This window comes from Populus alba, chromosome 4 (genome assembly GCF_005239225.2).
Source record: "Populus alba chromosome 4, ASM523922v2, whole genome shotgun sequence".
NCBI lineage: Eukaryota > Viridiplantae > Streptophyta > Magnoliopsida > Malpighiales > Salicaceae > Populus > Populus alba.
Window position 1 is genome coordinate 8,243,876 of NC_133287.1, and position 15,004 is coordinate 8,258,879.

Sequence of the window (15,004 nt, forward strand, 5' to 3'; positions counted from 1 at the left end):
AATACTCATCTAGCTCTTGTTTCTCAAACTTAACTAATTTTTTTGAAGTTGCAAGTGTGGTGCCCTACACTAACAAAGGGATTCTTAGTATTCACCACAAACTCATTCAAGAATATTACCCATCAATTAAAAAAAAATTCACATAGAAAATGGAGAATAATTAAAAATAAGTAGCTTAATTATTTATACATGAAATGTAATTCCAAAAAAAAAATAAAAAATGCTTTGGATGATTGGCATATATGTGTCTTTTGTACAAAAAATAAAAAATAAAAAAATCAGTGCCAAATTCTTATTGTCGGCGGTCTATTGTAGCACCATTTCTTTGACTACACACGTAAAGGGCTTGTAAGTTAGTGGTTATCCTCTCCTTCCCTCAGTTTGACCAATGGTAATTCATGATAATATACGAACAACAAACCGCAAAAAATAAATTAAAACTTATGACTTTATAGAAAAATAATACAATATTAGTTAACAGAAAAATAATTTAATAAACAAATTGATTTTGCTAAAAGTTTGTACGAATTGTGACAGATGACAAAACCATTTATAAAACATTCAACCATGCATTAAAAAAAACAAACTAATTCACATCCCAACCATATTTGGAAAGCGTTGAATTTAGGATCTTAAAGTTTGTAGTTGTAAAACCACACATCTTATATTAAACAAAAATATCCTATGGTGTGTTTAATTAGCATCTTGAAATAAAAATAAAAAAATAAAAAAATATTTAGTTAAAGAGAAAAACAGTAACAATAACATAAAATAAATATATTTATGAAGCATTTTTGAAATAAATTTCTATATTTTTAAAATTAAATAAGTTAACGCCATCTTATAATTATATTATATTATGTATTTTCGAGAAAGATGCAAATCAATTTATTCAAAAACCCAAGCCCAAAACACTAAGGAGTATGTGATTAGAGTTTTAAATAAGGATTACAGAACTAAACTATACAATCATTTAAATCTTGCTTCCTCCACTCAGAGCAGACAGATTGATTCTTGTAATGTGTGTGTGTGTGTGTGTGTGTGTGGATTATTACAATATTCATTAGGTACAGGAATTCAGAACAACTCAGTCGCATTAATAATAATATACAAGATTCCAAAGCAGTAATTGCTGCCTTCAATGATCGTATTGAAATTATATACAGTATTAATTTGGAATCACTATCGAACATATATATATATATATATATATGGATCTTCTTACTTGAATATTTGATTTGATTTGCATGGTTAAACGTGATCCTTCGTGACCATATTGTGTTTTCCCAGAAATAATTCAAAGGAAGACCTTTTTTTTATTTTTATTTTTTATCATGATTTACAAAGCATATATATATATATATATATATATATATATATATATATATTAATCATGATTAATATAAATTTTGCAATAATACGTCTGGTCCCCATGTCTCCAAGTTAGGCCCTGTATATGAACTGATTTTTATTTTCTTAAATTTTGATTTTAAATTAATTTTAAAATATTTTTAAATTGTTTTGGTACGTTAATATCAAAATAAATTTTATAAAAAAAAATAAAAAAAAAACTATTTTTATGTATTTTCAAGTTAAAATATTTTAAAAAATAATTTTAATCACAATCCTAAACATATCCTTAATTAAGCAACGCAAAACATTAATAAAGAAGAAGACAATACAAATAATTACAAACATAATCCATTAATGCAAGATGGATTTGTAATAAAATCAAATCATATAAAAAATGAAACATTATCATTAAGACTGATCTTCTTCTATATTGATTCCTTGATTCCTGAAACTCCTTTTGGTGCTTGATTTATGTGCTTGATCTTTATATGTATAGACACAATCTTCATTAATCACAACAATTCAAAACAATTAATGAGAAGCAGCACAAAGCATTCATACGTAAGATTCCAAAACAGTTGCAGCCTCAGATGATTTTTAATAAAAAAAGATATGGTTGCTTGATCTGTCGTCACAGATTTGCATTTCGTGCTATCATCCTTTTTCTTTCTTTTTTCATGAGCACACTCCTGCATTTACATCATATATATTAATTTGGTAGAACTATCAAATACATCACCGTTTCTTCTTGAATCAAAAGCAGATAAACCGTGCGAGATGTTTTGCCTAAAAAAACAGAAAAAGAGAAAAAAATAATTAAAAGTCACATATTTTAATTAATTACAAGTGTGAATTAACATTGAATTAAATCTCATTTTGAATCAAAAGCAGACAAACCGCTGAACTAGATGTTTCTTTATCCTTTTCCTTTATTTTATCGAAGAGGAAAGGAGTCTTATAACTCTAATATCAATCTAATATTATAGCTCGATACATTAACAAAAAAGAGAGAATCAGACACAAATATTAGTTGAGATATGAGCCTATATATTTCTTAATTTACAATAAAAAGAAAACTTTGGTAATTGTGCAATACTGGAATATATTCAGGCTATAATTGACTGATGAACAAGACATAATGATTATAAATATAGAATTAAAAAGATATTGATAATTGTGAGGGGTTTTGATCATCGAAATTAATTAATACATGGCTGGCAATATAGTATTGGCTCTTATCTAGCTAAGAGTCAAAGGACAAGCATGCAATCATTGATTAATAAACAAATGATGCTTACCCCATTTGAGGAAGCAATAGAATTTACATTTGGAACTTTTTGGTTGCGGAAGAGACAGCCACATCCGCCCCCCCCCCAAAAAAAAAAAAAAAAACACAATAGCAGCAATATTATTAATTCATACACAAATCTCCACGGCAATAAATGCTTTTAATTGCACCCTAAACCTAATTTCTTTTTAGGTTTTTACGCCAATATTCTTCTTACTCTGATTTATTGAAACCTTTAAATGATAATGTGAGAGCTCATCTGTTTCTTTACCGAAACATCAAAATATCATTAAAAACATAATAAAATAGTTTTTTTTAGTTATTTAGCTATTTTTTTTAATATTATTAACTAAATCTTAATAATATTCTCGCTCGATTAAGCATCAATTGTTAATAAAAACATGAGAACTGAAAATTATATGTCTGCTGATTTCTTGAAACTTTCAAGTTTTCGAAATCACCCTTTATCTAAGTTTCTATTTAATTGAGACTTAATAGCGCAACCACATCATTTATTATTTTGCATATCCAGGCGGCCACCGGAAACTTTCACTTTCAACTCCAAGATTATCTTCTCTCTCTGCTCACTAGCTAGATGTATTTAAACTCCGTATAGACAGCGATTTGGTGGTTCATAGCAATGTCCGACGTACGGACGGTGATAGTAGTGGCCAACTCAACCGGACAAACACCAGCGATTCAGTAAAATCTGGTTGCTGTCACTCTGTTGGTTCATTTCACTTGGAGTTTATTCTTTGAATACCGGTTTATGTGGGATTCATGCATGTGATTAGCCATGTGATCCCTCGTTTAAAACTCAAATACGAGCTCAAAGTAAAATGTATTCACTGTAAATAAATCTCTTACTTCCCAACAGGTAAACCGCGCACCAAGTAATTAACTCGTCGAGAGTGAAGGCATTGCCCCCCCTCTTAAAACTCACAAGTATACTCGATGCAGTTATTTCTGTAGATCATTCATATGAGATAATAGAACACATCACATCCACATCAAGTTTGTAAGGTGTTCATGTATAATTTTACGTACGTATGTATACACCCTCTTTATAAAATACTATAGGTTTGATGTGTATTTCATATAATATCATTGAAAGGTATATGCTGCGAATAGTACTTCATAGTTTCCCATGCCATTTTGTCTCCCACATTCCAAAGCTAAGCAAGCACAGAATTTAACAAGAGTATTAGGTCATATGGCTATACGAAAAGAATATCTCTAAGCTCATCAGCAACATTGGAGAGTCAATAGATTCCAAATTTTGTCGTGTGGAGATCTTTTGCACGTGTACGAGCTCATTACGAAGACAACCTTATGTGTTGCTGGCCCAACTACATGTACATAGATATATCATCAATGCAAGTAGGAAAATCTGGAATTTATTATACATGTGCATGTCAACTATGCATCGTCATGTGCAATTACATGCTCGACAGCTCCTACTCTGATTTTTTATTATATCATACCCCATTTCATATTTGTCTTCTAAATTCCCTTTCATATTGTACGTGTGTGTACACACACACGTACAATATACACGTACTTTCAATTATTAGTTTATGTTTACCGATTATGAACAAAAAATCAATATTGTTTATTTTTTAGCAAATTAAATATAGAATGATAAAATATAGTAAAAGATAGATAAAAAAACCGGCGTGAGTCAATCCAAGATAGCATGTAGACATATAATTTGAACATCAAGGGGCAAGCTATTCCAAATTATAAACCTACCAAACCTACATCCTAGGTCATGAAGTCAGAATAACCCGATAGAAAAAGAAATTGAAGAAAACCATAAAGTCATTTGTTTTTTAAATGTCGAGTGACAATATCAGAAAAACAAAATAACTAAACAAAAAGGATGCCAATCACTGTTAACTTTTAAAATTCATGACCTGGATTATCATACCGGAAGCATCATCCATGAAAAAAAATCATAAAGCCTAATCCCCAAGAAATGAAACGTTAAGGGAAGAAATTAGAAAAAACATTGCACAAAAAAAAAAAAAAAAATCAAAATAAGCATAGCAATTAAAAGAATGAGGGTTAAAATCAAAATAAAAATTAAGTTAGAGAGCAACAATAAATTTTTAATTTAAGGGTTAAATTAAAAAGAATAACAACATTCACAAAAGGATAAAAACAAAATCAAAAGAATTAGATAAGATTTTAAAAAATAAATATACCATAAATTTAGATTGAATGATGAAACCAATAAAACTTCTATAAAAGGGCTAAGGAAAAAAAATCAGAAATCAAAATAACATGGATAAAATTAAAAAAAAAATAATATATGATAAATTAGGATTGAATAATGAAATTAAAAATAAATAAATTTTTTATTAAAAAAAAATCAAAAATGAAAAGAATAAAGATTAAAGTTAAAATAATAGAACAAAAAGGGACAAATTTATAGTTTTTAAGAGAGGAGAGAGAGAGAGAGAAAAAATTTATTGCACTATAAACACCTTACCTCCATTAACACATGCTGCATCACTAGAAAAAGAATTTAGAAATGCATCCAACGACACTATAAAAGAGCAATTTTGATCACTAGGAGATGCCTTCCATATTGTTTATAGTGCAATAACATCTCTCACTCATTGGCTCATGTACCACACACATCAAAAACATTTTAGATTAAAAACTTCATTCAATAAACTTAAAAGATGAAAGTGCCGTTGATGATAATTGAATTCACAGAAAAAAAAATTTATATGAAAAATATCGAAACACCCCTCTATGAATGTCTTAATATTTTTTTTTATTTGAAAGGCAAATTTATCATTTTACTGTATTAAAAAAAAAGACCAGAAACCTCTTTTAACTAGTTTTAAAGTTTCTAAGCTAGAGAATAATTAGGTTATTCTACTATACTAAAAAAAAAATTCAAAATGACAATTATACCACTACACAAATCTTTTTTGACTAATGTGTCTATTAAAACAAAAAAAACTAAAATAACCTTGCATCAAAGATAATTGGAGTTTTTTAGACTAGACAAATATGCCATTTTCCTATTGTAACGAATAATGAAATGAGTATATAAGCATAGTATTATATATATAATCTCAATCCCTTCAAATAATTTTAAGAATTATGGTTAGAATTCTAAAGCTCTAGGGATAGTTAGTATTCTTATTTTGTTATTTCTTTGAGTAAATCCCAAGGAAGAATAAATGTCTTTAGGTTAATTAATTGTTTGTTAAGCAGAATTCTTTATTTTACCATTTGGGGGGGGGGGGGATTGGAAATCAGAAAAAAAAATGAATTGAACAATTTAAAGAATTTAGAGATAGAGAGCCCGAAAAATACTTGCAAGCAAAATAGATAAAAAAATGACTCTCCATGCTAGATTTTCAGGAAAAAAATAATGGATTATTAAATTTCAAGTCATAAAGGATTAATTGTGAAGGTCTAAATAGGCCAATAAATAATCCATTACTAACATATATATATATATATATATATATATATATATATATATAAAAGCTTGTGGGGTTCGATGGAGCGCAAAATAAAATAAAATCGTCAACATCTATTTTTGGAACCAATTAGTAGCAATCATGGACAATTTTCGAATTTTAACAACTCAAATTTTATTATTAGTTGTTGATGTCAAACTTTGTAAATTTCTCTCAATATTAATAATATCTTATCACCATTACATGTATTTTGAAGAATAGTAATAGTATGACAGATGCCTCTAATTGTAAAGTATCATAGATCTAATTGTAGGAGTATTCAACTAATTAATTAACATAATGATAAAAACAAAATGGATAGATTTTTTTGTTGTTGAAAGAAACTAGGACAAAGGTTGCAGTCACAGCTTTCATTACATGATGAAAATAGATTTCATTACAAGTCTACAAGATCTCCAGATGAAAATAAAGCTAAATATTATTATGTATTTGCTACAAAATCCAACATCACAAACTTCCAAAACAAAGATTTTCCTTTGCTTCTGAAAAGTTGTCTTCAACATGGAAATAAGTACTTGTGATTTTCTTTCTTCTTCTTGAATTTTCATGGACACCTTATTGTGGGCTTGAGCCTGAGTTTCGGTCTTTAGTCTGAGATGAGAGTAGGGCATCGATGGCTTCCTTTACTTGAGAAATATCAGGAGCTTTACCACCTTGAACTGGCCAAAATTCATCAGTGGCTAACACCTGTAGGAGCAAAAAGAAGAAGAAATGCCATGGATCAACATATATGCATGGTTCAATTCCATATAATAGGAAAAGTTAAGCAGATAAAATTTATCCAAGTAATTACCTTTACTTGCAATTGAAGAAACTTAACATAACTAAAGGCTTTCTCTAGCATGGTAACCAAATCAACCTGTGTGAGACATCATTAAGAATAGAGAATTAATAACTTGGATTTAGTTTTAGAGGAAATTAAGGTCATGATCTCTATAAAAGCCGGGGGAAAATGTCTCTAGCAGTGAAGTCTACCTTTGAGCCATTAGGGACTAAATCCTGCAATATCTTAAGCCTCTCGCTAATCCTCTCTCGTCGATTCTGAGAAGAAAAAAATCATTTTTCTTAATTTTGAAAGAAAAAATAATATTTTTAATATCGAAAACAGGTTAGCCTTGAGATGTTGAAGCAAACCTTGGCAGCAATACTCTGTAGATCCTTAGCCGGACCTGCTGCGGACTTCGGTTTTGGCTTTTTTGTTGCATTGTTGCATTGCTTCTTTAGAGCCTGCATGCTCTCTCCCTGCAAACAAAATCACTTCAAATGTTAAGACCATGAATTCTGTCCCTGGTTTATAATTCAAGAAAAGGGTTAGCACAAATTATGAAGAGCAACATGAGGATGTTTACAATACCATATTAGGACGCTTATGGAAGCTGCTGGCATCTGGTGTTGCAGAATCCTGAATGCTATCAGCAACAATTGTGGATTCAGCGTATAACCAATCACCATGATTTTCCTTTTCAGCCATGGAGTTGAAGTTGCCAGCTCTTTGAAAGCAATTAAAATCCTCCATCAACCGAGGACTTGTGTTACATTTTGGACTCATTTGGTTCCACTGGTAATTGTAACTCAAATCACCCTCCCATGCTGAGTAATCTTTCTGGCTACTGGTTTGAGAAACCCTATTACTTTGCTCAAAGCTAAGCAAAGATCCATTATTATGCATGATATTATCGAATCCGATACCTTTGAAGCTGATCAAAGAATGAGCTTCCTCAGCTTGATGGTCAGTAGCCTGAAACACTAATTCACCAGAAATCGCACTGCTCGGACTGCCAAGAGAAGAAGGAGAAGAGGACGTCATAGCTAAATTCTTGATCATAAGCCCACTGGTTTTCTCAAAGGTGCCATCTCCCTCTTCATGAAATGCTACCTTCTGATATTCATCAAATCCGTAAGACCCCATGGAGGAAAAATCCCCCATCACATTTCCATTATAGGGGTAAGTTTGAACCGATCCCACACGGTCCCTGGCAAGTGCCATTGATGAGAGGAAAAATGAAGCGGGGTTTGAAGTTACTTTGGTGTAGCTCAAGCAAAGGCAAGCATATGAAGAAAAACAACAACCTCTAGCCCCCTACTTGTAGGGTCTCAAAAATAATATATAATTATATCCACAACAATATAATTTGCATGTAGTTTTTTCTCATTGCCAAGTGTGACAATTGGTGGTAAAAAAGTCCAAGTACAATTACTTTATTTCAACAATGAAGTAGAAAAATAATTTATTTTATCTTTTTATTGGGATTGTTAGCTGGCAGATTGGTGAATAAAATTGGAAGAAGGTGAAGAAAAGCAAGAAGGAAGGAGACGGTAACTAGGGCAAAGCAGCAAAAGCTTCGGCGGATGTATCGGCAATCCCACGTCTTTCAGTTTCCCCATTAGTTATTGTCAGTTTCAAGAACTTAGATTAATTTAGATAGGGTGCAGCTTCCTTCAATCTTTCCTTGTTGCTTTGGCACGTGGATTCATGCCCTAATTTATAATTTCTTACATTCCATATGCTACTGTGTAAACTCGCCAAGGAAGCTTTTATGGTTATAAAATTGTTGCAATCAACACTTGATATATTGGCAAGATAATAGTTATGAGTCATCAACCACCACGACATTGAAAATCCATTTCCAACACTTCACTAATTTTGTTTCCAAAATTTCTCGCATGTTAGCATGATTGTGTGTGTGTGTTTCTAATTTTGAACCCCACCATGTTTTTTTGTGGTAAGGTTATTAATTGTGAAGGATCAAGATAGAGACCCGACAGACAAAAGAATTTCAAGACTTATCGGAGTTAGGACCGTGCATCTTGAAATGCATGAATTTTAATTTTTTTTCTTGTAATACTAGCACACCCTAGTTGGCTTGGTATTTAGTTAACACTCATCCTGGGTTCTTGTAGAAACCCTAGTTATTGGTAAGGTTAACCATGATTTAATCTAGGTTGGGTAAGTAAAAAATGCATGATTTGAATATATTAAAATGATATTATTTTAAATTAAATAATAAATTAGTATAAATTAATCCTAGAACCCGAATCGTAAACCAAGCCAGGTTCTATTCTTATAATTATGGTAGAAACAATTGAGTACAAGCCGATGCAAATAGTTTCATACAGGATTAGCCAATAGTTTGCGCTAGTAAATCTCTTTAGCAAGAACCTGAATGTATGCTTGCTTAATTAGAAGTTTTTTCTGTATGCAATGGCAGATGGATTAAAGAGAAATCCCTTACAGATTAGGAAGAAGAAGAAGAAGAAGAAGAAGAAAAGAGAGTATAATGCCTCACATGTTCGATTGGCACAACATTATGTAGCATTGTCACATCTAAACACAATATACATCCTTATTGAGGAATCATGAACTTAATTCTGGTAAATCAAGTCAATCACACATTAGTATACACTTTTTACAGCAATCATCAGAAGATTTACTATATACATTAATTAATTATACAATTTTGAGGACATGTTTCTTTGATTATACATGCCTAGCTAGATCTATAACAACGCAAAGGACCACAACAACTTCAACTATTTAACTGGGCATCATTAAGCATATAATAAGCTCATCATCAATGAAAAGTAAGCAAGACCTCGAGGAGTATATAATATATAGTTTAGGGTAAAAAAAAAATATAATCATCCGTACAAACCAGAAATCACTACACCTATATTATAACTAGACAAGTTAATTTAACATTGATGTTAATTAAAACTCTTGGCTCCTCATCAAAGATATTTTAGCAATATCTTTTGCGAACCCGATGAAGATCATGATGATCCATGTTTTCTTTGTCTGGTAAGAAAACTGTAATGGATAAAATCACAGAAATATTAGAGCTGGCATTGAAATAAAAGCAATTTCTTGTTTCAAGGAGATGTGTTGTTTCTTTGTATTGAATTTAGTAAACCTCATCACTATGTACAGATCAACACACATCATAAACACACTTGTGTTTCTTTAATGTCGATTCATCCTATCTCTTTAATTAAATCAATCATTGATAATTAACTTGGGATGTATCCTTGCTAACTGCGCCTTAATTAGGCTACTTACTCAATCCATCTGTCATGTTCTTAGTCCTAATTGATTTTTAATTGATGTTTAACATTGATTATTGTAATTAATTTGTTCCTCCAAAGATTCCAAGATCGATCTCCCTCTATTACATTAACTTTATTTTCTCTCTTTTTTTTCTTTGCCAGCGTCGAAAGGCATATAAGTTACCGTTACTTTATCATGACAAGAAGTTAGTATTTAGTTAGCATTATAAAATTATATGAAATTAATTTTTTAAAGTAGTGTAATTACTATCTTGGAATAAAAAAACTGATGATGGTGAAATAAAAGAGACCATGATAAAAAGAATATAAAAGACATATGTCTCATGGACCTCGTGTTTTTAAAATATAGAAATTTACTTCAAAACTATTTTAAAAACAGATTTATTTTATTTTTTCTCTATCTTTTCAACCAAATAGTTTTTATTTATTTTTTTATTTAATAATCAAAAGTTATTTAAATATACTAATTTTTTGATATAATATCTAACCAAATGATATATAGCATAAATTTTATCATCATTCTTACTCTTTTAGTAAAGAAATCAAAGTGGTCGAGATGCTTGCATGCCCTTTCATTAATCTCTTGGGCTGTATGGCGTTTCATTAATCCATAGTTTGAGGAGATGGGAGATGGGGTGAACTTATTTTTATAACAAGGAGGGAGCTTTCATCGTGCTCTCAAGTTGAATTTTTTTATTTTTTGCTTACTAGAAATGAGCTTAAACCGCATGCATCTATATCAAGACTGAAAGCTCAAGAAAAAGCTCACATCTGAAATTCGGATAGAGCACACCATCCTAATCACTAAACTATATATATTCACTTAATATTTTTTTTCAACCTTTGCAAAAGGGTCCCTGATTCTATCTATTTACAAAGAGATAATAACAGGTATTAAAAACTAAGAATAATTTTCCCCAATATGAAAGGGAAAAAATAAGCATCAATATCTATACTTGTTTTAAAAGATAAGATTCGAAATTTTCTTTTTTCTCAGGCCTTGTGAAAGATATGGAGTCCAATGAAATTGAGGTGCTGGCTATGGAGCAAGCCTTGAAAATCTCTTCCTTTGCGCGCAACATGTTCATTCGATCATAACAACAAACTCTTTCATTGCAGCTAAGTGGATGGGCTCGACCTTTGATAAGCCATAACTCTGATTTGTGTGTTTTGGTTTTTTCATTCATGCATTTGTTCTTGATGGCCGGTCTCTTTCTTTCTAACTCTCCATTAATTCTTCGATTCTGAAAAAAATAAAAAAAATAAAAAATGAAAATTAGTGATAGCATTCATATTGATTTTTTTTTTTTAAAAAAAATCATCACATTACTTAAATTTTATGTACCATCATTTATATAAAATCATCACATTACTTAAATTTTGTGTACCATCATTTATATAAAGATATCCGTCTAGTTACCTATGGAGCAAGCCTTGAAAATCTCCTCCTTTGCGCGCAACATGTTCATTCGATCATAGCAACAAACTCTTTCATTGCAGCTAAGTGGATGGGCTCGACCTTTGATAAGCCATAACTCTGATTTGTGTGTGTTGGTCTTTTCATTCATGCATTTGTTCTTGATGGCCGGTCTCTTTTTTCTAACTCTCCATTAATTCTTCGATTCTGAAAAAAATAAAAAGAAATATAAATTGAAAATTAGTGATAGCATTCATATTGATTTTTTTTTAAATCATCACATTACTTAAATTTTATGTACCATCATTTATATAAAGATATCCGTCTAGTTACCCATGGAGTTTAGGTATTACAGAGTGAGCAATTCTGAAAACTGACTGCCCGGCTTACTTGCCCTATATTATCATTTATCAATGAAATACCTTCACATGTTATTCAAAAACCATTGAAAAAGGGAATGAAAAGAAAAGAAAAAAGGGCCTCCATCGCCCGTTTGTCATATTGCGCCTATGTTTGGGCAGCCATATGACAGTATAGAGCACACTGTGCATTTGGGAACTTGAAACACATCAAGGTCTAGCTCGAGGTGTCAAACCAACAAAAACATAAGTGAATGTTGCCCCAATTGGAGGGTCCTTAATATCACTAACTACGGATCTACTCTGGATTGAAGCTCAAACCAATCCCAACTAGCCGAAACCATCCAAATGGACCTACACACTTTGGGGCTTTTGGCACAAGCATGAACTCTCTTGCCCCATAAATGTCATGAAATATTGGGAACAAAATGAAGTTCATGGAAATAGTTTCAAGGCAAACCGGTTGTAACCAAGTTATTGCAAATGGTTAGGGTACGTACTCATGAATTGTTGTTACCTATCATATCAGTAATAAAAGAAACATTAAGACCAATCATCATTAACAAAAGCAGAGTTCCTACCATCAGTGTCTCATGCCTCATCCCATTTTACAACAAAGATGAGTTGTAGCATATACCTAATAATGTTTAGGTATTATGAATCATGGAAGTATTCACCACATTGTCAAATCCATACAGCATCAAGAAAACACATGCGCATATAAACGAATTGGTTTAGAAGAAGTATTCAACATCACTATAATCCACCACAAGCAAAAGTAAACAAAAGAACACAACAGTAAGTGCAGAAAAAGAAATCATGATTTACTGGATGTCATTACCTAATTTTTGATCAATTTGCTTTTAATTTAATTTTAAAAGGGTTAAAGTTTGAAATTTAAAAGATTAGGAGCTTTATTGCAAAAATATCAAAACTTCAATGACCAAATTGAAAAATGATCGCCTTAGTCTATACAACACTATTTTACGTTACTTTATTATAAAATGTTATACAATATATACTGGGATCTGGGCAGGAAAAGTGACATTGGTAACAGAAACCTAAGTGAGAATAGAGACCATTAATAAATAGGTGAATGCTACTGAATGGTGTAAGTCCCATTGAGTGGTTAGGACAGTAAATCCATATAACTTGCATATTGTTTTCTAGTTTATCTTTTAAACCTATGGATTCTATTTTTTATAGAACTAATTCTATTTCTGGTTCTTCTACCTGTGAGACTTCTAAAAGACGAAGGATTGTACAAAGTGAATAAATAACAATTGAGGATTTTACAAAAAATATTCATGATTGGAAAGTTCCAAAATTTTCTCAGACACACATTTATCAAAAGTCCAAATATGATATTTTCAAAACAGATTTCATTATCAAAATTGAAGAAAGAGATATTTAGCTTACAAAACCTTTTGAAAACATTCAGCTTCTCTCCTAAAAATCCCTATAAAAACATATAGCCATAAACTACAAATACATCCACATTGGCCTTGTTCAAGTTGGGATAAAACCCCTTACAAAAAAAGGTTTAAACACCTCCATTCTAGCTATCCTTTGAGATGCTAGATTTCAAAATTTTCAAGACTCACTCCTAAGTTTTATTGAATCTAGCCTCAACAGTGGTCAGTTTCATTTGATTGTTATTCAAACTTAACCATATCCCTTAAAGACAAAAATATCTTACAAAGTATGCTAATACAAATAAAGACCCATAATTACAATATGCTTAAAGGATCAAACCTTGTTGCTCTCATATTCAAAATCTATTACAAAGCCATGTTCTCAATCTTTGCCAATAAACACAAATTTCAATCCTAAAAAAGAGAAACACTCATTCTACAAACAGATTTATCCTTCTCAAACACTATTGTCCTAAAAGCAATCCAATGGAAAGATATAACTCTTCTAGAACATTGAATCCTTAAAGGAGCAACCCAATCGGAATTACCTAAACCACCACAACCCAATGTCCAAATCAAACACATCACTCAATATACAGATGGCAAAGTGAAATTGTCTTTCTATCGACATTCTATAAGCTCCATATTCACACATCATAGATCTAGAAAGAATTTCCAAAACCCTTTCTGTCATTAACATCCCTTATCATACAAATCCTCCAAGAAAATCTATATCTAATATCCCCTCTACTAGTCTCCAAAATGCAGATTATACTAAAACTATACCAAAACCCTTATACATTGACATCGATCAACAATCTCCTCCTACATCTTCAACTTTCTCACAGTAACTGAAAACACACAAAACGAGCTGAATGTCTTTGTTGAAGAAAGTGTTTAAAAAACCAATATCACTTCTCAGAATTGTGTTTACCACAAAAATCATTTTTAAAATGAGTTCTGTCTAGAACAAAATGTGTATCTGAAGTCACTGGAAAAATAACTAATTATAACAAAAACTAAAAGAGCTAAGTGTTCATTTCACTATTTGCCTAGACACAGATTATTGTGTATTGGAGTAGTGTAATGACAAAATTATCATTACTAGAGAAACCTTTTAAGCATGCAGTTGGGGGTATGATATCTTTTTCACGAGATATATTTGACATTAAAAGAATGATTGAGGAAAAAAGTATAGATACTGATTTGTCTTTCACGGTATAAATTTTTAACCTTTGGGTTGAGGGCTTCTTTTCTCTTTTTTTTCAAAAAATAAATAGTTAAGATACAACCATGTCCTTGAGGGGGGGGGGATATGCATCTGTTGAGGGGCTTCTTCATCTTTTCCTTTAACTGAAACAAGTAAAATATGAAATTACCCTTGGATTTCAACAAAAACAAGGTTGCATGTAGGGGTGTTTTCATTGTTTTCGTATATTTTATTGTAAATATCATGTGAGGTCAAGGGTAATTACGTATTTATGTGTATATAAATTATTATTTATATTCATAAACGACTAACGTGTGCTGAGTATGCGCCAGCGGGTGGGCGCCGACCGCACCATTCGAGTGGCGCGTGTTGCTCCAAAACAAAATGAGCG

The 15,004-nt window shown here is 31.2% G+C and overlaps 1 protein-coding gene across 1 annotated transcript; it reads right to left on the reverse strand.

Annotated features, from left to right (window-relative positions):
- Positions 1-6,702: 6,702 nt before the first annotated feature.
- LOC118048955 (putative transcription factor bHLH086) lies at positions 6,703-8,134 on the reverse strand. Its single transcript, XM_035058808.1, has 5 exons — positions 7,502-8,134; positions 7,282-7,389; positions 7,123-7,188; positions 6,941-7,006; positions 6,703-6,834 (listed from the first exon to the last, which is right to left on the reverse strand). Exons 1-5 carry the CDS (start codon positions 8,132-8,134, stop codon positions 6,703-6,705), a joined length of 1,005 nt encoding a protein of 334 aa, XP_034914699.1.
- Positions 8,135-15,004: the final 6,870 nt, after the last annotated feature.

Coding starts and splice junctions, on each gene's coding strand:
- LOC118048955 (XM_035058808.1), bottom strand. CDS start 8,134: ATGGCACTTGCCAGGGACCGTGTGGGATCGGTTCAAACTTACCCCTAT. Junction 7,189..7,281: donor TACAGAGTATTGCTGCCAAG/GTTTGCTTCAAC, acceptor TTTTCTTCTCAG/AATCGACGAGAGAGGATTAG. Junction 7,007..7,122: donor TAGTCCCTAATGGCTCAAAG/GTAGACTTCACT, acceptor TGTCTCACACAG/GTTGATTTGGTTACCATGCT.